Source organism: Macaca thibetana, chromosome 12 (assembly GCF_024542745.1).
Source record: "Macaca thibetana thibetana isolate TM-01 chromosome 12, ASM2454274v1, whole genome shotgun sequence".
In the NCBI taxonomy this organism is placed as follows: domain Eukaryota; kingdom Metazoa; phylum Chordata; class Mammalia; order Primates; family Cercopithecidae; genus Macaca; species Macaca thibetana.
Genome location: NC_065589.1, coordinates 34995113 through 35016057, shown reverse-complemented (window position 1 = coordinate 35016057; position 20945 = coordinate 34995113). Strand labels below are relative to the sequence as shown.

The window sequence follows — 20945 nt, the reverse complement described above, 5'->3', positions numbered from 1 at the left end:
AAGACCTCCTGGGCTCAAGCAGTCCTCCTACCTCAGCTTCCTGAGCAGCTGGGACTACAGGCATGTGCCACCACACCTGGCTAGATTTTTAAAATATTTTTTATAGAGATAGGGTCTCACTATATTGCCCAGGCTGGTCTTGAACACATGGGTTCAAGAGATTTCTCGCACCTCAGCCTCCCAAAGTGCTGTGATTATAGGCATGAGCCGTACACCTTGCCTATTCTATATCTTAACCCCTTAGCAGATACATGATTTGCAGATACTTCTTCTCATTCTGTAGGTTGCCTTTTTACTATTTATTGTGTCTTTTGATATGCAGAAGTTTCCTAGTTTGATATAGCCCTATTTGTCTATTTTGCTTTTGTTACCTCTGCTTTTGGTATTGTATTTAAGACATCACTGCCAAATCCAATGTCAGAGAGTGTTTTCTTCTAGAAGTTTTATAGTTTTAGGTCTTATGTTTAGGTCTTTGATCTATTTTGAGTTAATATTTGTGTATGACATAAGGTGAAGTCAAACCTCATTCTTTTGCAGTGGATATCCAGGTTTCCCAGCACCATTTATTGAAGAGACTGTTAGATTTTTTAAATGCCCTGAAATGATTAGTTTGTAAGATATTCTATTTAAAGGATTGTTACACATTGAAATTTAGCTTTAATGTTTTCTTAGTTGTTGATATGGATAGAATTTCAAGTTTTGCAGGAATTATGCAGAATATCTTAATAGTGAGAGGTATAATTTTTAAGTGGTCATTTAGGTCTTATTTGTTTATGGAGTTGTTTGTTTGTTTGTTTGTTTTGAGACGGAGTCTTACTCTTGTCACTCAGGCTGGAGTGCAGTGGCGCAATCTCAGCTCACTACAGCCTCTGCCTCCCAGGTTCAAGCGATGCCCGCACCTCAGCCTTCCAAGTAGCTGGGACTACAGGCACATGCTGCTAATTTTTGTGTTTTTAGTAGAGAGGGGTTTCGCCATGTTGGCCAGGCTGATCTTGACCTCCTGACCTCAGGTGATCCCCCTCTGCCTTGGCCCCCCAAAGTGCTGGGATTACAGGCGTGAGCTACAACGCCTGGCCAGATTAAAATTTTTAATATAAGGTAATTTCCAAGTCATTCTGTATATCTTTTCCAATTCTTAATATATACTAAAATGTTGGTTGCTGTGAGCTATTTCTTTAAAAAAGAAAAAAAAAAAAGGTAATCCAAAATAAATATGTGGAAATCATTTGCATTATTTTTCCCATCTTTTGCTTGTAGGGAAGCAGCTCGAGAGTGTCGTAGAAAGAAGAAAGAATATGTGAAATGTTTAGAAAACAGAGTGGCAGTGCTTGAAAATCAAAACAAGACATTGATTGAGGAGCTAAAAGCACTTAAGGACCTTTACTGCCACAAATCAGATTAATTTGGGATTTAAATTTTCACCTGTTAAGGTGGAAAATGGACTGGCTTGGCCACAACCTGAAAGACAAAATAAACATTTTATTTTCTAAACATTTCTTTTTTTCTATGCGCAAAACTGCCTGAAAGCAACTACAGAATTTCATTCATTTGTGCTTTTGCATTAAACTGTGAATGTTCCAACACCTGCCTCCACTTCTCCCCTCAAGAAATTTTCAACGCCAGGAATCATGAAGAGACTTCTGCTTTTCAACCCCCACCCTCCTCAAGAAGTAATAATTTGTTTACTTGTAAATTGATGGGAGAAATGAGGAAAAGAAAATCTTTTTTAAAATGATTTCAAGGTTTGTGCTGAGCTCCTTGATTGCCTTAGGGACAGAATTACCCCAGCCTCTTGAGCTGAAGTAATGTGTGGGCCTCATGCATAAAGTAAGTAAGGTGCAATGAAGAAGTGTTGATTGCCAAATTGACATGTTTTCACATTCTCATTGTGAATTATGTAAAACTGTTAAGAGAAATACCCTCTAAAAAGAACTTTAGTATGGTATTGAAGGAATTAGAAATGAATTTGGAGTGCTTTCTATGTATGTTCTCTTCTTCAATACTGAAAATTTGTCCTTGGTTCTTAAAAGCATTCTGTACTAATACAGCTCTTCCATAGGACAGTTGTTGCTTCTTAATTCAGTTCTGTATGTGTTCAACATTTTTGAATACATTAAAAGAAGTAACCAACTGAACGAAAAAGCATGGTATTTGAATTTTAAATCAAAGTAAATAAAAGTACAAAGCATATTTTAGTTAGTACTAAATCCTTAGTAAAATGCTGATCAGTAAACCAATCCCTTGAGTTATATAACAAGATTTTTAAATAAATGTTATTGTCCTCACCTTCAAAAATATTTATATTGTCACTCATTTACATAAAAAGATATTTCTAATTTACTGTTGCCCATTGCACTTACATTATACCACCACCAAGAAAGCCTTCAAGATGTCAAATAAAGCAGTGATATATATTTGTTTATGAAATGTTACATGTTGTAGAAAAATACTGATTTTAAATCTTTTCCATATTAACAATTTAACAGAGAATCTCTACTGAATTTTTTAAATGAAAGAAGTTGTAAGGATATAAAAAGTACAGTGTTAGATGTGCACAAGGGAAGTTATTTCCAGACATATTTGAATGACTGCTGTACTGCAATATTTGGATTGTCATTCTTACAAAACATTTTTTGTTCTCTTGTAAAAAGAGTAGTTATTAGTTCTGCTTTAGCTTTCCAATATGCTGTATAGCCTTTGTCATTTTATAATTTTAATTCCTGATTAAAAGTCTGTATTTGTGTATATCATATTGTTTTCAATACCACTTTTAATTATTACTCATTTTATTCACTAAGCTTGATAAATCTAACAGTTACTCTTTAAAAAAAAAAAAAAAGACTAAGGTGAATTTTAAAAATTGGAAACTGACATAATATTAGATTATAATTTCTCATTTGGGGCCGGGCGCAGTGGCTCACGCCTGTAATCCCAGCACTTTGGGAGGCCAAGGTGGGTGGATCACCTGAGGTCAGGAGTTCAAGACCAGCCCAGCCAACATGGTGAAACCCCATCTCTACTAAAAACAAAAAAATTAGCCGGGCCTGGTGGCGGTCGCCTGTAATCCCAGCTACTCGGGAGGTTGAGGCAGCAGAGTCGCTTGAACCTGGGAGGCAGAGGTTGCAGTGAGCCGAGATAGCACCATTGCACTCCAGCCTGGGCGACAAGAGTGAGACTCTGTCTCAAAAAATAAAAATAAAAAAATTTCTCATTTGGGAAGGAAATTCCTTTTAAAAAAGAGTTGAGACACTTAGAAAACTAATGTTTTTTATTTAGTCAAGAGTTATTTAAGAAAGTCAAACTTGTTTAATAACAAAATATGAAGATTTAAGTGTTAATTGCTAGATCCATTTTAAAAAGTAAGATTTTAATTACATTTGTAAATGGTATATTTTTGTTTGTAACAAACCATTGTCTTTTTTCAAGGATGAACAGAGTTTATGAAGGAGCATCATTCTAAGAATTGAGTGATTTAGTCTTTATGTTTGGACAGTTCACCAGATTCTCAAGAAGGCTTTCAAACAACTATAAAGTTTGATGTTTGTCCTGCTGAGCTAATGGGGAAAGTTATAGCATAAAAATTGTGTAACAGCATAGATATGTCATTTTTAAAAACTGGTTTAACAGAAATCAAGCAAAGTCACAGTATGTTCACAAGTTGGAATTATTTATTGAGTCAAAATGTCGAATTGAACATTTTGAATGTCATAAGTGTTATAAATGAAAAATTGCCTGATGTTTAGCAGTTTGTATTCTCTAAAGCTTTTTTCCCAAAGTTGAGGCTTTCTACTTACTGGGAAGTTGGTGGCCCTCTTAGTCCCTGATAAATCAAGGCAATCACATTCATGTGAGCTGGATGAATTTATAAGTTATAAAGACCTTGTCCTTCATACCTTGAGGATGACTGCACTGGTTTTGAAGTCAGTTACTTAATGGTGAGGTGAGAAATGTATCCTGTTGCTAAATCTGTTTTAGACCTTTGGTGAGACTTGAAGATTTCAGTTTATAAAGATAAAAATCAAGCATCTTTTGTGCAGGTTTTTTCTTTTTTTAATGCAAGAATGGTGGGGAGGTTTGTTTGTAAGCATGAAACTTTGAGAATCTTTATTAAGAAAATGACATAATTTTTAAAAACCTTGTAGCCAAGAACATATGTGGCCACATTACCAGTAATAAATGTTTTTCTCTTTATATTGGCCAAAAGGGAATAAAAATGTCATCATAGGAATTTGTATATATGCTACTGATTTGCCTAGAAAATAGCAAGTTTCGTATTGCTCACTTTGCAAATATAGGGCCATGTGGCACTTTTATCTATAGGACAGATTAACTCTAATAAAAATGAAGTGGGGAGGGGTTTATTTTTGATATATTACTCTTATGAGTTTTCAAGCTTTGATAGTGTTTAACTGAAAAGTGGCTTAGAAAGGGCTAGATCCAGTGTGTTCATTATTAAATAATTGCTATCAGATACAATTTTAAGTTCATTATTTTTCAAACTCAAGTACCATATTGGCAACCATAATATTGTCATAGGTGCTCTCTTCATTTAGATATTATTGGGGGGGGTGGCATTTGTATAATATATGTGTACATATATATATATATACATACAGTATATAATCTAAAGCTCTGAGAGCTCTTAAGTCAGGAATGCTGAGTATTATAGTATATTGAGGTCAGATGAAATTTTACATTTTTGTGTGTTCTGTTGCATCCCTTCTGGTAGTTTCTATGACTGCATTACTCCAGCACTCAACAATTGATTTTATCTTCTAATCTTTTTCCAAGTATTTTATTTTTTATTAGTTTTCTTTGGCTTGATACTTTTAAATATGTTACTAGTCACTTGAAAGCATCTCCCCCAAAAGTATTTGGTTTTTATGATTTGTCTGTGGCAGCTATAACAGTGGTAAGAACATTTTGAAGATAGCTTTTTAAAGGAACCACTGATTTTTTCAAAAATCATCCTGGGGGAGGAATTTTGGCATTTCATTTGAGCAGGGGTTTTGTCAGAAAATGTGTTTTGACAGTAGGTCAGCAGCAGTGCTAGTCTCTGAAAGCACAATACCAGTCAGGCAGCCTATTCCATCAGATGTCATCTGGCTGAAGTTTGTCTCTCAGGACAAATCCCTACTATCATTTTGACCTTTTGGAGTGACATGTGGAATCATACAAAGGCTTAGGAGGAAATATGTTTGTTTAAACCAGGATGCTTTTACTTACTTGAAGTGACTTCAATCTAGATTTCTTTTCATATTTAACAAGTTTTTAATTCTATGATCAGCTATAGTCAGCTATTACCAGAAATTGGTCTCTGTTTATTTTGAAGATCACGGTTGCTTCATTTTGCAGGATTAAATAGGGCTAATATATCTTAAAGTTAAGATCTTGAATTAAAGTTGGTTTTAGAATAGTGTTACATACCTTTTCAGTTATTTTCAAGAGGCTTTATTTTTGTTGCCTTTGTAGCCCTGAAAGCTGTTGGTATATTTTTCCCCCATGGACCTAATAGAAAAGTTGTATATTTATTTGGAATATATTTACATTCTGTCCTTTGTAAATGTCTGGTGTAACTTGCACTTTTTAAAATGACCCAGTTTGGGTATTAGCAACTTAAGAAATTCCCTCATAAGTAATTCTCAACTTTTTAGTCTTTCTCCTCTCTTCAAATCATGTGACTTTTTAAATGGAAGTTTTTCATTAATTAAAATATTTTAGCACCTAAAAGCTAGCCTTAAAAACAGCTGTAAAAGAAGAACATCAGGAAATTAGATATGACTAGCCCAGTTAATTAAAAGACGGGCTCAAACCTTGTTGTATTCTTTTTCATCTTGGATAAAGACTGAAGGCAAAATAACTCAAGTGAATAATACTTATTTTCAATTTTTAATGAGACTTTATCCTCATCACATTAATACTGTACATAGTATGTCAAAATGTCCACTAATTTGTCTAGAATAGTACAAGACTTTTTAGAGCAATTGTCTTCACAGAGACCACATGTAATCATTTTACTGAATTATTTTCATTTTTAATGGCTTTGTTAACATCAAAGAAATGCTGCCTAAATTTGACTGATTGCAGATGAGGAAGGATAAAGTAAAGTGTGCATAGTAAGCCTGAAGGTGAAGAGTTGTGAGATAAATTTGTTCACTCAGTTGTACAAAGCACAACTAGAACTTTTTGTTGGGTGGCTTACATACATCTTGAATATTCTTAATGTAATAATGTTGACTATTAAGTTGACTACACAGTCACTGTATGTACTAGGAACTGGTTTCCTTGACATTGTAGAATCAATGGCTAGGAGAGCATTAATCTTTGAGGGGCTGAACATATCATGAAGCTGAGTCAGTATGGAAAATTTTCAAATAAACAGGGTGCTGAAGTTCCATCTGTCTCATCTGCTTATGATAAGTTCTTATTGATTAGTGAATGTAGCTTAAGCCTTTGTATGTGTCCTCAGGGGGCAGACCGACTTTAAGAGGGACCAGATAACGTTTGAATGGAGGGATTATATTTCAGGTGTTTTAGCTTGAAATTTATTTTTTAAAAAAAGAAAAATTTTAAAAATATATAAATAAAATAGAACAAAGCCGGTGATGCAAGTTGATATTATAAACAGGCAGTTTTAGCACAGAAAGAAAATACTGACCTGTCTGCATTCTGGTACGGTGGGTGCAGGTCCCAGCTGGGTATGACATGATACATTTTTAATTATTCTCACCAGCAAGTAAAAGGAAATGAACAATCTTCTGGAAATGTCTTTGAAAATTATCAAAGAGTAGGAAATTCACATTTGACCTAACATTACTTGCCTATAGAAGTATGGCATTTCGAAGCTTTTGTCTGAGAAGCATCTCAGAGATGTGAGAGTAAATCTGAGATAGTTTAAAAATTGGTAGGGAAGGAAGAAAATCTCTGCAAATAATGATTTTATGTTTGTTGGCCAAGTGAAATGATCTATCATTGTGTTTGGGAGGTTTTATTTTCTTATGTTTTTAAAATTGAATTGGTAAATGCTTTATAGATGTATTTTTATCCAAGTGCCACTCCAATTTGTGTATGTAATAAAATTATTTATATTAAAAGTGGGAAATAATTTGTCAACATTTTTTTGAGTATAGATTTATTAGGGGTGGCAACAAAGAGTGCTAGTTAGCAGTTTTCCATGTAAAGTTGTCCTTGACTGATTTGTCCACATGTCAGTTGTAACTCCCCCACTCCCTACAAAAGGAATTATTTCTAACCCAGATATATCACTTGAAACTTTTTAAAAGCAAAATAATCAGGGAAGTTCCTAGAAAGGTGTTTGGCTTTTTGTTTTTTCCTTGAGGACTGGGGTAAAGACTTCCCCCAAAACTGTCAGCACAAAACAGGGTATTGATTTTTAACTCTGATGTTTCTATTGGAGTTGAAATAATAAATAAATAATGAGGGAAATACGTTTCTAATAAAATTCCCTACATTCTAGAACATCCCTGTTTTAATTTTACCTAAATCTTTTTGTGCTTTATGTGTAAAGAAAAAAATGTACTGAGTTACAATGCATTTTATTAACACTATGTACATAATAGCTGCTTTGTGTTCAGAATGGTAGCAGTTGCTTTGTATATTAAAGTGATCCTTGTGAATTTGTGAAATATTGTCATAAAGTGCTTTTTCTTACTGTAATCTTTGTGGTATCAACTGTCAATGCTCTTTTTACACAAACATTTATGTGCAGTCACATAAACATGCTTTTAAAAACTCTGTAAGTCTCTTTTTTGGGAATGGGATCTCTTGATATTTTGTTGGGTTTTTTTGCTAGTAGAGTGAAGCCATGTTTTATTGGACTTAAAGTTACAATATATTACAAGCTTGTGATGGAAGGCAACAAAACTAATTCAGACAACAAGAACATACCTTCAGTTACTGGATCCCTAATTTTCAGGACAAAACCTGTTTTTCAGTAAGATTGAACAGTGCCTATTTGTGGATTTGGAGATGTTACTGTCGAAATGACCAATGGAGACATGTGACCAGCTGTCTCTGATGTCATAAAACACATGTGTTCACTGAAAGGACAATAAGAATATATACCTTCTTAGGTCCCCTTGCAATTCTAAAACTCTGATCATATAAATTGGAAGGAAAGGGGAAGGGATATGGTTAATCTTTGCTTAAGATGTAAGAATAATAAAATTACCTCTTAGACTATTAACTTCTGAAATAAGTTCTGAGACATCTGAAAATAAGCAGCTGCATATTCATATGTTTCTTCACTGTCAAGATGTGTTCAAGCCTGCTATACCTGCCATTGTATTGGAAGGATTAATTAATTTCATTTATTTTCTACGACAATGATTACATAATTTATTGCACAAAATGAGACATTTTTGAGAGTGGTATTAATTACATGGGGGACAATAGGCATGAACCAGGGTTGTTCTGAGCATATCAGAATCTGAGGTCACCCTGCCATGTTCAGGTGCTTGGACCTTCAGGAAAAGATTGCCCATCTTCATTGTCATTTGACCAGGCACTGAAGTGACAAGACCATCCTTGAGAAGTCACATCCAAAGAGAAAATTCTGATCCATTTCTAGTTTTAGTGCTTCTCCACTGAAGAGTTAACATGTCTTTTACACTCTGGTTGCAAAACACAGGCCCAAGATAAAACTCTTAACTTCTCCCCCAAATCTTCCTTCAGCTGTTTTTTCCATCTTGTAAGTGGTGCCACTATCCACCTGTTAAATTGTTTAGGGGAAACCTAGAAAAGCACTACCTTAATCAGTTTTATCCTCCCTCTTAACTGTGCATTCTAATTTCTCCACATCTTAAGTGCACTGACCAAACCGGACGAGAATTCTAACAGGGGCCTGACACCAAATGGAAAGGAAGGATAATGTCCAGGATTGAATGTTATCCTTGCTTTTAATTAAGATGCAATTCACATAACAAAATTAACTTTTTAAGTGAACGATTAAGTGGCAGTACATCCACAATGGTGTACAACCACCACTTCTATCTAGCTCCAAAACATTCTCATCACTCCAAAATAAAGCCCCGTTACTCTCCATTTTCTCCTCCCCACTTGTCCCTGGCAACCACCAATCTGCTTCCTATTTCTATGGATTTACATCCAGATATTTCATGTGAGAATCATACAATATGTGTATTACTTTTTTGGTCTAGCTTCTTTAACGTGTTGTTGAGGTTGATCCATTGTAGCATGTTTGCAGTACTTCATTCCTTTTTATAGCTAAGTATACTTTTTATAGTAAGTATACCATTGTGGATATGTACCATAAGTTTATCGATTCATCCAGCTGAGTTGTTTCTATCGTTTCGCTAATGTTCATAGTGCTGTTATGAATGTTCCTGTACAAGTATTTGAGTCCCTGTTTTCAATTATTTGGGGTATATACCTGGGAGTGGAGTTGCTGGGTCATATTGAAATTGTACATTTAACTTTTTGAGGAACTGTCAAACTTTCCCTCAGCCGCTGTACCATTTTACCTTCCACCATTGACGTATGAGGGTTCCAATTTCTCCACACCTTCATCAACACTTATTTTGCCATTCAAAAAATTATAGCCATCCTCATGGGTGTGGTCTCTCATTGTGGTTTTGATTTGCATTTCCCTGATTACTAATGATGTAGAGCATCTTTTCTTGTGTTTGGCCACCTGTGTATCTTCTTTGGAGAAATGTCTGTTCAAGTCCTTTGTTCACTGAAATTTTATTGTTGGGTTCTAAGTTCCTTATATATTCTGGGTACTAGGCCCTTATAATATTTCACCTATAAATTTTTGCTTTATAATGTCCTCATTATTTTCAAACTTTATGAAATATGTACACTTGTAAAAAAAATGGAACATGCAAAAGGGCAAACTGTAAGAAGCAGTTTTCTGTGTTATGTTTTTCATGACAGTCTGTGCATATATACACAAATATAATGTATGTTCTCTCCTCCTCCCTCCCTTTTTTACACAAAAGGTAGCTACAAACAGTGGCTTATAAACAGCTGTCATTGTACAGATATAGTTTAACCAGTACCCTCTTTTGGGGACATTTGGCTGTTTGAAATTTTTTACTGTTACAGATATACACAGGTTGGTAACTAGGTCTACACAAGTTACATCTCCAGAATACTGAGAAGTAAAAGTTATTTCTGAATTATGGTTTTCTTCATATTTGGATATTGTTTCCTAATGATTATTAGGTATCTGCTAAGCAATTTTTATTAAGTTATGTTGATTACTATTTTGATGTCAAACTTTACAGTCTAGGCATTTTTTTCTGGAATTAAAATTAGAAGTGGCACAGACTTTAATAAGACTTTCCTTTTCTCATCTCTGTTAATACTGTTTTCTTTCTAATCTCATCCTCAGAAACAACTGTTCTCAGCAAAGAAACACGTTTTCAATATGCCATCTTTTCTAGTGTTACTAAATGTTTAACTCCTCTCTGGTTGTAGAAGGAAAGGTGTAACATGATTTTAGAGCAGAAAGAGCTAACAATTAAATCTTCAAGTTGGGCCTTGTGCCGTGGCTCACACCTGTAATCCCAGCACTTGGGGAGACCAAGGCAGAGGCGAGCAGATCACCTGAGGTTAGGAATTTGAGACCAGCCTGACCAACATGGTGAAACCCCGTCTCTACTAAAAAAATATAAAAATTAGCCAGGTATGGTGGCAGGCGCCTGTAATCCCAGCTACTTGGGAAGTTGAGGCAGGAGAATCGCTTAAACCCGGGAGGCAGAGGTTGCAGTGAGCCGAGATTGTGCCATTGCACTCCAGCCTGGGCGACAGAGCAAGGCTCCTGTCTCAAAAAAAAAAAAAAAAAAATCTTCACGTTTTAAGGTAAAACAGAACTAAGGACTATCCGGTGTCATGCTGTTTATGTCAGTGCTAAGACAATAAAAGTCTCCAGTTTCCCAGAGCAGGGTTCTCTATACTCACTTACTACATTCGTGTTAAAGACTTTGAGAAAGCTACTTCTCTCTAGAGAGACATTCTGGGGAGCAGTGAGGTTGTGACTGTTTGTCTAACACTAACACAAATTACAAGTCTGTTTTAGCAACTATTAAGTGAAGTCCTATACCTAGGGCCACTTAACAGTACTGGGGTACATTATATAGTGATTTTTTTTAAGTACTTTAAAATTTTATTTTTGTTCATTTTTAAAGAATTGGCAGTAAATGCTTGCCATAAACAGCAATTAAATGGTATTATTATTGGAGGTGAATCTTTGTGAATCTTTTACATTATGGTAATTTTGTTATTCAGAGTATGCCTCGATACTTTAATATTCCTGCAAATTTATTTCTCCTATACCTTGGGCAAGGAGAAATAAAGCACATAAATTAGGCATATGGTAACTCATCTGTAAAAGAATGTGTATTTTTCATGAGTCAGTGTGAACTCCCTTTATGAACAGGGCACCATGTTACCACCTGAAATACAGAATATAAGGTCAGGCATGGTGGCTCACACCTGTAATCCCTGCACTTTGGGAGGCTGAGGTGGGTGGATCACGAGGTCAAGAATTCAAGACCAGTCTGGCCAATATAATTAAAACCCCATCTCTACTAAAAATACAAAAAATTAGCTGGGCGTGGTGGCGGGCACCTGTAATCCCAGCTACTCAGGAGGCTGAAGCGGAAGAATCGCCTGAACCCAGGAGGCAGAGGCTGCAGTGAGCCAAGATCACGCCACTGTACTCCACTCCAGCCTGGGTAACAAGCAAAACTCCATCTCAAAAAAAAAAAAAACGATATATGGACATGTGCTATCATCCTTGCCTTCTAGGAGCATAAATTGTATTTGCTAAGATAAAACATTCCAAATAATGTTATTCTGCCGAGTTTGCAATCTAGTGTTAACAGATAAAAGCATTTTGATAACTACTATTTGAAGATGGTATCCAGGCTATCTACCATGAACTAAAGCAAGCTACCCTTTAAGTGATAATCTACTTGGAAAACAGCATTCTTTAGAGTGGGATTCCAAGAACCTTGTATCATACATACATTTTAACATAGCATCTTGGCAGCAGTATTTGGTATTAATTGGGGGAAAAGTTAGTGACACCCACTGGATTATTTAAATGCATAACTGTTTAAAGAAATTGGGCAATGTGAGAATCAAGACTTAGTAAAATAGGTTTGGATTAGGTTTCTATCTTTAACTTGAGGACAAAACAAGCACACTTAAAATGTGCATTTATGGGATAAAATATTTAAGTAAAAAATACATCCCAACTTCACTGACATTGATAGTGGACACTGTGGTGTGCTGCCCAGATACGCTCTCGCTCGCTCTCTGTCACACACACACACCTGAAACACTCATTTCCCCAGCTTCTGGGAATGTTGATGGCTGATGGCTCCCAACAGACTCCCTCTCCAGTACTGTCTTCAGCTTCACGTTATGACCCTTGTATCCACCAGTCCACGCAGGGTCATAAAGGACCATCACCTGCCTCAATTACGGCTTAACTGCAGGACCATCTCAACTCTAAAGAATTAGCTGAGGACTTTCCTGACTACATCCAGCCCAATTTCTTCCTCTTTCCCAGTCTGTCTGCTTTCCAAGGTCAGAATATTGATCTTGGAGAAAGCATCCCCATTTAAACTTTTCACACCCTAATCTCAATCTTTGAGTCTATTTCCCCAGGGAACCTGACCTGCAACAACATTCTAAGCCCCAAGCCAAGAAAATCACTTGATTTTTCACTTGGACAACCTAACTATTTCTGATGATTTTTGTTTTTTCTTGCCTGTGCTTCTAATTTGTAGGTCAAAGGAAAAAAGCTGCTTTCAAATTTTTCTGATTAATGTTTTATGAAAATGGAAAACAACCCAATAATAGCTTACCTCATTTGGTAGATCACCCAGGCATATTATTGAAGCTCCCACCTCTAACCCACCCTGCCCCATCCATGTTAACACCCATCTCCAAAGTTATGGATCTTAAAGAAACTGAACTCTAACTAATATATGCATTTCCGATAACATACCTAAGTGGGACTGGCTTGTCATTATAGTGTTGGTGATACTGCCAGGCTTTGTTTTAAACAATCTTTCATATTCATGGTGCAGCACTGACATTTTATGGATTCAGTAAGCAATGGGTATTTCCATTTCATGTGTATTAGAATTGTGTTGAACTAGTATATCACAGAATGCTCACAACTTTTAATCCATCTTTATTAAAGTGAAACTGCTATATCAATATATGTAGAAAACAACATACTGAATATTTTCACCTCTGGGATCAAAAGGAAGAGAACGTCCTGTTTTTAAGATTTTATAAAAGAAATCTATTTCTAGTACCAAATACCATATTGAGATTATAATATTCTTGCAGTCTAAAGTTAAGCTATTGTTTAAACGTTTGCATTGTAAAAAGAAAAGTTTGTGTGTATGTGAGATGTCAAAGTGTATCAAAGATAATCATCAAACAGTATAACAATCATTTAACCCAAAGTCAATGTCCTTTAAATGGAATATATCTTTTTCATTATTTGGTTATGAAATATACAGAAGGTACTCGGGAAGCAACAATGGAAGAGGCAGAAGCATTCTTGACCCTCAAGAAGCTTACACTCTATGGGGCAATACTAATGTTGAATGAGCAATTACAAGTACAATACAAAAGGAGCTTATATGTGGGAAGCTAACCTCTCAGGGAGGGATGAGATTTAAAACTTCTAATGTCATCCTATGCATTGTTAAGGAAGCAAGGAAAGCTCGGGAAAGAACTGCATTAAGACATTTGAGCAAGGGTAAAGCAGAAGGGGAAAACCTCAGCTTTTGACTTGAAATAGACAACCTATTCAAGATTTCAGGTGCTTTTTTTTTTTTTTTGAGATGGAGTCTTGCTCTTGTCCCCCAGGCTGGAGTACAATGGTGCAATCTCAGCTCACTGCAACCTCTGCCTCCCAGGTTCAAGTGATTCTCCTGCCTCAGCCTCCCAAGTAGCTGGGATTACAGGCGCCTGCCACCACGCCCAGCTAATTTTTGTATTTTTAGTAGAGATGGGGTTTCACCATGTTGGCCAGGCTGTTTTTGAACTCCTGACCTCAGGTGATCTGCCCACCTCAGCCTCCCAAAGTGGTGGGATTTCAGGCATGAGCCACCGCACCCAGCCAGATTTCAGGTGCTTTCAAAAAGTAACTGAAATTTCATTTTTATTTAATTCCTTTATTAACATATATAAACCTGAAATTAAGGCAAAAAGTATGATATGAGACTCAAAAAAACTCATATCCTACTCAACCAACTAAAAGTTTTTAGGATCTAAACAGGGCAAAAGGTTTCAATAGCACTAACAGCTCAAGGAATGTATGTTAAACCTTTTGTTTTACATCCAGAAAATTAGAAAACTTGGCTAAACATTGTATATATCAGAAGGTTTTAAAAATAATTTGTTAAGATTTAATCTTACCAAAGAAAGCTTGCTCATTTAAAGACATCTTTATACCAGCCTTCATGTCATCAGTGGAAACTTTATTAAGAGGGAGTAGTATGAGATACAGAAATAGCATAAACCAAAATCTCACACTTAATCCTTTAATGTTAATTGGATTTCAGTGTGAGTAAATATGACTAAAACTCATAGCAATGGGACAAAGCACTGCTTTGTTTTAAAACTGCACATGTGCTTTCTCCCCTGAGAACCTTTGCTTTAGACTTTTTGTACAGTAAGACATTTCATTAAATATGTTTAGATTTGCAGTCTAAGACCTTAAGTGACACACTCAATGACAGCATTCTTATAAATTATAGCCAATTATAAGTCCTCCTTCTGGTTTCTCTTCTGTGCTTCGTAAATATGTACATCTTTTTCAGGATCATAGTGAACCTTTCTCACAGTAAATTGCCTCTCCAGCATTGCTAAGAAGTTGTTATCCCGTTCATAGCGAATTCGGCATGCTAAAAGAATCACGGAGTGATTGCTACAGAGATGTTCCAGTGTTTGAAGAAGATCTGTGAATGTTTCTTCTAAATATATGATATCAGCTCCAAGTATCAGGTCAAATTCTCCAGGAGAAAAACTCCCCAAATTCTGTCCCCAAGTCAGCTCCTTAACAACAGTTTTGGGTTGGATATGAGGAGGTAAGTTGGCTTGAACGTTTGATTTAAGAAATTCTAATGCTACTTTTCGATCCGTGATAGTCACATGAGCACCTACAATGTGGGACAAAGAAAAAGTGATGTGCACATCAGTACAGCTCTGTTAGGTAGAGAGGGGGTCAAGTTAAATGTAGAGTGTCTCTTAAATATTGCATCTGATACGCAGAATATCAATCATGCCTTTCATGGACAGCTGCAATAGAAAAATGACTCATAACTCCTTTTGCACTAACTACTGGCAAAAGTGACTCTGGATTTCCCTCTGACATACCTGCTATTTGCTAAAATTGTGCCCATAAATTGCAGAATTGGCTGGGTACGGTGGCTCATGCCTTTAATCCCAGCACTTTGGGAGGCCAAGGCGGGCAGATCACCTGAGGTCAGGAGTTGGAGATCAGCCTGGCCAACATGGCCAACTAAAAATACAAAACTAGCCAGGCATGGTGGCGGGTACCTGTAATCCCAGCTATTCGGGAGGCTGAGGCAGGGGAATCGCTTGAACTTGGGAGATGGAGGTTGCAGAGCTGAGATCTCGCCACTGCACTTCAGCCTAGGTGACAAGAACAAAACTCCATCTCAAAAAAAAAAAAAAATGCAGAATTAAGCAGTGACACGGCTGATGCTTCTGAATTCTGCCAACAGAGCTGGCCCATACTTTATTCATTAGGTCATTATCTTTTTTTTTTTTTTTTTTTTTTTTTTTTTTTTTTCAGACAGCGTCTTGCTCTGTCACCCAGGCTGGAGTGCAGTGGCGCGATCTCGGCTCACTGCAAGCTCTGCCTCCCGGGTTCACGCCATTCTCCTGCCTCAGCCTCCCGAGTAGCTGGGACTACAGGTGCCTGCCACCTCGCCCGGCTAGTTTTTTGTATTTTTATAGAGACGGGGTTTCACCATGTTAGCCAGGATGGTCTCCATCTCCTGACCTCATGATCCGCCCGCCTCAGCCTCCCAAAGGTCATTATCTTTAAGTCAGTTGGCCGCAGGGTAACATGGAATCCAAGAATGAAAAATCTGGGAGCAGGCCAGGTATGGTGGCTCATGCCTGTAATCTCAGCACTTAGGGAGGCTGAGGTGGGAGAAGCCCTTGAGCCCAGGAGTTCAAGACCTGCCTGGGTAATACAGGGGACTCCATCTCTACAAATAATTTTTGTTTTTAATTAAGCACAGTGCACACCTGTGGTCCTAGCTACTCAGGAGGCACGGGTGGGATATCATGTGAGCGTGGAAGGTTGAGGCTGCAGTGAACTGTTATTATGCCAATACACTCCAGCCTGGGCAACAGAGCAACACTCGGTCTCAAAAAAAAAAAAAAAAATCTGGGAGCAGACTGTTATTGCAAAGAGGACAAGATACCAAAAACAGGGAAAGGCTGTTTTGTAAGGTTAGTTTTAAAAAGAATCATGGAAGAAATAAATGGGCTACTAAGAAATCCCAGTCCACTTCTCCTTAGGTTGTTATGAAGCAGCCAACTTACATGTTTTCTGTATATAGTTATTGAAAAATAGTAAGCTTAAAAATTACTTAAGTATATTACAGTACTGTAAGTTAAAATGCTTGTTCTTAATGCTAAGTTTCTACACACAGTGTAGAAAGTTAAACTGTTTCTTATGGATTGTTGACAAAAAGATCCTTTTTTTTGAACCAATATGGGTAAGAGACAACCTTAAGGTGGAACAAGCACATAAGATCAGGTTGGATCCACCTTCTCTACGTTGTAGGAAAGATATAATACGTGTAATACTCTTTACTTCTGGCCCCAGAAATTCTGAAATTTAAAATTATATTTCAATCTTTCATAAAATTCTTTCCATTTGCATCCTTCTTCAGTTTGTAATCTTCATAGGTAATCTTCCCACAAGATTCCAGACTAGCTGTAGTAAGCACTATTTCAGTGGCAGCTGAAACTCAGTGTTTCTTATCTTGACACATAAATTAGGGCAGTAATTCAATTTGAAATTTACAGTCCTAGTATGAGATACTGATGAAAATGCTCAAGTTGTTGAATTTTAGAAGCCTGAACCTACCACTTTGACCATTCATTGCTAGACAGTGTATTGCCCAATGGGCAGATTTCAATGATAGTTTTCATCTCTTCTGACAATAAAAATTGCAGACAGCCAGGCCAAGTGGCTCACACCTGTAATCCGAGCCCTCTGGGAGGCTGAGGCAGTAGCATCACCTGAGCCCAGGAGTTCAAGACCAGTCCTGACAACATAGAGAGACTCCATCTCCACAAAAAATTAAAAAATTAGCCAGGCATGGTGGCACTATTCAGGAGGCTGAGGTGGGAGGATCTCTGGAGCCCAGGAGGTCAAGGCTGCACTTAAAGAACAACTTTAGGCCAGGCACAGTGGCTCATGCCTGTAATCCCAGCACTTTGGGAGGCCGAGGCAGGCGGATCACGATGGTCAAGAGATCAAGACCATCCTGACCAACATGGTGAAACCCCATCTCTACTAAAAATACAAAAAAATTAGCTGGGAGTGGTGGCGCACGCCTGTAGTCCCAGCCACTCAGGAGGCTGAAGCAGGAGAATTGCTTGAACCCTGGAGGCGGAGGTTGCAGTGAGCTGAGATCGCACCACTGCACTCCAGCCTGGCAACCCAGTGAGACTCCGTCTTAAAAAAAAAAAAAAGGAAAAAAAAAAAAGAGCAACTTTAACTTAGCACTTAAAGAACAAGTATTTTCACTTACATTACTGTCATACAATTCAGTAATTTTTCAGTGATTATATATGTATTACATAAACACATATAGATTGGCTGCTTCATAACAGCCTAAGGAGAGGTGGACTGGGATTTCTTAATAGCCAATTTCTCTCTTCTATGATTTTTTTTTTTTTTTTTAGAAATATACAGAGAGGGTTTTGCCATGTTGTCCAGGCTGGCCTCCAACCCCTGGGCTCAAGCAATCCACCTGTCTTGGCCTCCCAAAGTGCTGGGATTATAGGCCTGAGCCACTATACCCAGCCGTATCATTCTTTTTTAAAATTTTAACCTCACGAAACAGGCCTTCCCTATTTTTGGTATTTTTTCATGTGAGAAATGAGCCATGGTCATGCCACTGCACTCCAGCCTGGGCAACAGAGCGAGACCCTATCTCTTAAAAAAAAAAAAAAAATGCAGACAGCCTTTTCCAGGGTTTGAATTAGAACTGTATCTCTGAAATTTCTTAACAGTACACAGAGCACTCTGCAGGCAATATTGGAGTGACTGAGTCATCTGCTCATCACCTCAGTATTCATTTTACCAGCTCATAAAGGCCTTCTCTAATGTCTGTCCCAGGCATTTCAAAGACTACTTCTAATCTGGTAGGTATTCCAGAAGTCCGAATAGGATCTTAATGTCAGTTGACCACTCCCTGTAATTCCACACATATCTGAATGACTACCATCAGCCACAGGACAGAAACCTCTCCCCTCACACAACTTACATTCAAGTGAGAGATAGGCAGTAAGATGTTTTTTTAAAAATAGAATATCTGGCTGGGTGCGGTGGCTCACACCTGTAATCTCAGCACTTTGGGAGGCCAAGATGGGTGGATCACCTGAGGTCAGGAGTTCGAGACCAGCCTGGCCAACTGTCTCTACCAAAAATACAAAAAAATTATCCAGGTGTGGTGGCAGGCGCCTCTAATCCCAGCTACTCAGGAAACTGAGGCAGGAGAATGGCTTGAACCTGGGAGGCAGAGGTTGCAGTGAGTCAAGATCACTCCACTGTATTCCAGCCTGGGCGACAAGAGTAAAACTTCCTATTAAAAAAAAAAAAAAAAATACAGTGAAACCCAGCAGCAGCATTTCCTTCAGCCCCTCTCAGCCACAGAGGCACAGACTGGGGACAGTGGAAGGCTGCAGTTAACCTGGCTTGTTTTGAAGCAAGGAAAGGCAGGGTGTCGGTGTCAACCGTACATGAAGATGGTGATAAAATGACTGCCCGTGAGATTTATGCTGGGTAAGGAGGGTGAGACAGTATTTAGTTCAGAAAAGACTAATGGAAACTGACCCAATAAGACAACACAGTATGCTGTCAATTAGTAATGGGAAAAGAATGTATAAACATGTCAGCACTTTTTGTTTTAGTTTTATAACACCTTATTTATGCAAACATTCAAGCACATACTATGTGCTAGAGATACAAAGATGAGGAAGAAAGTCCTTACCCAGAACTCAAAGTCTCACACGGGAGAGACACATAAACACAGTTGTGATGCCGTGTGGGAAGAAAAATAATAGAAGCATGAGTGTGCATAGGAAATTACAAAGGAGAAATTCTTCAAGAGGAGCAGAGGTCAAAGAAAAATTCCCAAAGGAAGGGAAATCTGAGCTTACACTTAAAAGATGAGGCATGAACCAAGGGAAAGGTGTGAAGAAAGGGCATCCAAGGCAGATGGGACAGGCCAGAGCAGGATGTGTGTCCAGGAACTTCATGCACTGCAATCTTGCTGAGAAAAAGTGAGGCTGAAGAGTCAGACAGGATGAGATAACAAAGCCTTACTAAGACAGCTGGGATTTAGCCTGCAGGCAGGCAGTGGGAAGCCAAAGAAGCGTTCAAGCACAGGTCATGCCATCGATTTTGCATTTTAGATGGGCCACTCTAACAGCTATTGAGAAAGTAGGTTTAAAAAGACAAACAGAGGCAGATAGGCCAGGTGAAAGAGTGATGTGGTCATGCAGGCAGGTGACAGATGATGAGAGCTCAAGCCAGGCAGTGGGAGGGGACAGAGAGAGATAGATCCAGGAAACAGTTAAAAGACAGAATCAGTGGGACTCCAAGGGGTAGGGGAGGTAGAAGGGGAGTCAAGGAGTTGAGGGGGCAGTGACTACTTGGAAGGCGATGCCAACTCAGAATAAAGGAAGAAGAACGAGTTTAGAAAGAGAAGAGTTTGGGTGTAAACAGATACCATTTGAGGTGCTGGGAAATAGCCAGGGACAGATATCCAGCTTTCAGTTAAACACACAAGCCAAAAGTTCAGCTGAGATTTGCACTCGAATTACAGAAAAGTTGAAGATAGGATCTTCTTGAGCATTATATTTCAAGACAGTGGTCCACAGGCTTGGCTGGGCATCAAATCACATGGGAAGCTTTTAAAGTTCAGATTCCCTGACCCCATCCCAATTTACAGAATCCTCCTATCTTCAAGATGGGGTGTTTTTATTCTATGGATACAGCAGTTCCCTGTTATCTGCAAGGGATATGTTCCAAGACCCCCAGTGGATGCCTGAAACCACAGATAGTAACAAACCCTGTATATAAGATGTTTTTCCGATATGTATACACCTATGGTAAAGTTTAATTTCTACATTAGGCACAGTAAGAGATAAACAATAAATAATGAAGCAGGATAATTATAACAATATACCATAATAAAAGTTATGGGTAGATCACAAGGTCAGGAGTTCAAGACCAGCCTGGCCAAGACAGTGAAATCCCATCTCTACTAAAAATACAAAACAAAATTAGCCTGGCATGGTGGCAGGTGCCTGTAATGCCAGCTACTCAAGAGGCTAAGGCAGGAGAATTGCTTGAACGGGGGTGGGGGGTGGGAGGGAGCGGGCAGAGGTTGAAGTGAGCCGAGATCGCATCACTGCACTCTAGCCTGGGTGACAGAGTGAGACTCCGTCTCAAAAACAACAACAAAAGGTATGTGAATGTGGTCTCTCTCTCTCTCTCTCTCTCTCTCTCTCTCTCTCAAAATATCATACTCTAGTCACGTGTTTTCAGACCAAGGCTGACAGTGGGTAACTGAAGCCGGGGAAAGTGATCACAGATGAGGGGGGACTACTATATAGTTCCAAGTAGCATTAAGGCCAGGGAGATTTTC

At 38.0% G+C, this 20945-nt stretch overlaps 2 protein-coding genes across 9 annotated transcripts in view; one reads left to right on the top strand and one right to left on the bottom strand.

The window, feature by feature from the left end:
• CREB1 (cAMP responsive element binding protein 1) overlaps window positions 1-7755 on the top strand; it is a 78484-nt gene extending 70729 nt beyond the window's left edge. For 3 of the 5 annotated variants that reach the window (XM_050752652.1, XM_050752651.1, XM_050752654.1), the window contains one exon: window positions 1258-7755. In XM_050752652.1, coding sequence (XP_050608609.1) covers window positions 1258-1402 — 145 coding nt within the window. In that variant the 3' untranslated portion in view covers window positions 1403-7755. The remainder of the gene's footprint in view (window positions 1-1257) is intronic. The other 2 variants (XR_007718419.1, XR_007718418.1) reach the window with 1 other exon arrangement.
• The window catches only part of METTL21A (methyltransferase 21A, HSPA lysine), a 46668-nt gene that overhangs the window by 17765 nt on the left and 7958 nt on the right, over window positions 1-20945 (bottom strand). For 3 of the 4 annotated variants that reach the window (XM_050752660.1, XM_050752657.1, XM_050752659.1), the window contains exon 4: window positions 13180-15179. The exons of the other annotated variant lie outside the window; for it this stretch is intronic. In XM_050752660.1, coding sequence (XP_050608617.1) covers window positions 14782-15179 — 398 coding nt within the window. In that variant the 3' untranslated portion in view covers window positions 13180-14781. Of the gene's footprint in view, window positions 1-13179; window positions 15180-20945 lie in introns of those variants that run through there. 4 annotated transcript variants of the gene reach the window in all.